The 3,121-nt window shown below is 38.3% G+C and overlaps 1 protein-coding gene across 1 annotated transcript; it reads left to right on the forward strand.

Annotated features, from left to right (window-relative positions):
* The first annotated feature begins 703 nt into the window (after nucleotides 1–703).
* LOC121568423 (olfactory receptor 52K2-like) lies at nucleotides 704–1,820 on the forward strand. The gene has a single exon (XM_041878965.2). It carries the CDS (start codon nucleotides 704–706, stop codon nucleotides 1,721–1,723), a length of 1,020 nt encoding a protein of 339 aa, XP_041734899.2. The 3' UTR covers nucleotides 1,724–1,820.
* The last annotated feature ends 1,301 nt before the right edge of the window (nucleotides 1,821–3,121 follow it).

The raw sequence follows: 3,121 nt of genomic DNA on the forward strand, positions 1-3,121 counted from the left end.
ATATATATCACTCAAATTCATAGACATGGCTATGGATGCAAGGACTGACCCTCCATGATATCAAAATCATAGTTTTAACCATGTTTTGAGGCTGTACAGTGTTTGTTTACAGGTATATTGTTTATAAACAATGGAGTGAAACAAGCTTATATTTTGGGTTCTGATGGGGTACGACAGTTGACTAAGCTCATGAGGCATTCATATGTTATATCTTTTAAGAATCAATGGGTGTATATCATTCATTTAAAAGTCTGAAAATGTATTTAGCAAGATTGCCCCTTTAAGTGAACCCAGAAAATGGGAATACAGTCAAACAAACACAACACGTCCCTGATCTCAAATGAAGTAATAAAAATACATCCTTAATTAATACCACTGGGTGACATCTCTCTAAGACATTGCTTTAATTTGGAAAATACTAAAAATACTCATGTCACTTATAATATGGTGAAGGTATAAAAAGGGGCTAAAACGTTTCATGCCAGCCAACATTTTCTCCTTGGAAGACTGTTCATTTTAGAATGTTCTCATCTTTATCAAATTAATTCTGTCAACCCCGGACACCAACTCCAGTGTACTAACCTGATGGTAACTATTTTGAAGTTTGTACATTTTCTAAATGTTTATTTTATTAATCTGTTTTATTATTTCTAAAACGATGTCTGATAACTGCTGACTATAATTGTCTTTTTACTCAGGAAATATGAACCAAACGGTCTTACATAGCACTATATTTTTCACTGCATATGGACCTCCAGGCCCACTCAACTACGCAGCTTTTTTCTTAACATTTTTGCTTTTCTTCATTACAATATTTGCCAACCTCAGTCTCATGCTTGTAATCTACTTAGAATCAAGCTTACACAAGCCCATGTACATATTTCTGTTCAACTTGGCGGTGAATGGACTGATTGGGAGTTTATCCGTCTGTCCGAAGATCATGGACAATCTTGTTAATGACATAAAGGGCATCTCTCACGAAGGTTGTATATTGCAGGTGTTTTTCTGCAGTGTATATGCAGCGTGTGCTTACGTTATTCTAGCAGTGATGGCTTATGACAGGTATGTCTCCATTTGCAAGCCATTGCAATATCATAGCATTATGACCCCTTCTAAAGTGAAGATGTTGTTAGCCTTGGTATATTTTATTCCCATAACCATGCTCACTTTTCAAATGTTTATCACTTCAAGGCTCCCTGTGTGCAGCTACAACATCAATAAGCTTTTTTGTGATAACCTAGCAGTTGTTAAACTCTCCTGTGCTGAAAGTGCACTGAGTAACCTGTATGGTATATGTCTCATAGGAAGCCTAGTGGTTTTACCTTTTGTGTTAGTTGTGCTCTCATATGTAAAAATATTACTTGTTTGCTTGAAAGCCTCAAAGGAGTCACGAAAGAAGGCTTTTAATACGTGTGCTCCCCACTTGATCACTTTCATCAACTTCTCTACAGCCATACTTTTTTCTGTTATTTACAACAGGCACAGCACAGCAACCAGAGAGGTTAATGTATTCATATCAGTGCAGTTCATTCTGTTCCCACCACTGGTACACCCTATCATATATGGTATTAGGACCAAGGAGATCAGAACATGTATTGCAAAAATTATAAGAACAAGAATCTTTCCGAACTCTCTTGATTTTCCTCATCTAAAATCTGAACCTAAACTGGTACCAATTATGACTTTAGATGGTACAGCAGCAGGGCAAGGGTTGCCGGTTTGAATCCCAGGTCTAACAGGAACATCTGACAGAATGTGAGCTGCCAGAACTAAATGTTTTTATCATCAACCTAATCTTTTGTTTTTCCTTTGTATTGCATTATTTTTCTGTGAATTCTTATGCATTTTGTTAAGTCTATTATACTGTAGTAAAGTCAAATCAGGGATGCTGCTGTGTCACTGACCCTATGTTATTCTAGCATGTCAGTGGACATGTATTTCTGTTTCAGGGGGGTTGGGTACTGAGCAAAAGGATGTAAGGATGTAATAAGTTTCCACAAATGGGCAGTAAAGTATTCTTCTAGAAGTGAAGAATCTAGCAGATCCTTTTGATATTTTGAAGAAATGTGAATTAGAAAGTAAAATACACAAAGCATTTCGTGTAAAATAAAAGGGATGGATCAAACTGTTTATTTATTCAGTCAATATTTATGTTTTATGTAAATGAAAATAATTCCAATGCATTTTTTTAATAGCTTCATGTACAATGAGGAAGATCAGCCCAATTCCCCACTCAACTACACTTCACCTAAAGACACCTCAGTTTGTGTTACAAACATAGACATCGCATCAGTGTATCTGTCCCAATATGACGTCTGTGAGAGCACTGGCAGCACACCATTGAGGCCCTCTCCATTTTGAAGTAGTACGTTTTCTTCTTCTTCTACTTCTATGAGTTGGCAACCAATCTGAAAGGTTGCATACTGCCACCTGGAGAGTGTTGTTTGAACAGGTATAAAGCCAAGGTTGGTGATTTACTGCCACCTGCAGTTATGGAATGTTTGCTCAAAAGTATAATTCATTGGCTGATCCTACCTGGTGACCTTTATGGAATTATGTGATTCTTCCTTAACCCATAGGAAGTCCCACCCAGTTACTAGTCTAGTGGCTTTTGCTAACAAACTTTTTAGACCGGCCACTGAGCTAAAGATGGACCAGCCCATCTGGCATTTGTTTTCGATTTCGAGGTTGGTTTATTTTTGGTTGTGGACGTGCACTGATTGGATGTGTTGCACCTGTCACCTCGTTAGTCTATCGTTAGTTTCACCTCTACTGGCACAGGTGATATTGAAGCGCTGCAGAGCCAATGCTCCTGTTGGTGTGAGAGATGTTGGAAGAGCTAGACCACTGTTTACCTCTCCCTCTAAGTTTGAGTTAAACAAAGCCTTTTATCGTGTCTTCCCTGTTTGGGTTGCTCCACGTTTATTTTCACTCCCTGACCTAAGGTGGTGTGTTTTTTGTTTTTTTTGTCTTATCTGGCAAATCTAGTGGGCATCCATGGTGGGTGTTTGTTTAGATTTGTTTGATTTTATTAGGATCCCCATTAGCCGACACCAATGGCGACCCTAGTTTAGTCCCTATTAGAGTTTGTTTGTCCAGGACTCAGTAGGCACCCCCATGG

The sequence above is a fragment of the Coregonus clupeaformis genome, unplaced genomic scaffold (genome assembly GCF_020615455.1).
Source record: "Coregonus clupeaformis isolate EN_2021a unplaced genomic scaffold, ASM2061545v1 scaf2636, whole genome shotgun sequence".
In the NCBI taxonomy this organism is placed as follows: domain Eukaryota; kingdom Metazoa; phylum Chordata; class Actinopteri; order Salmoniformes; family Salmonidae; genus Coregonus; species Coregonus clupeaformis.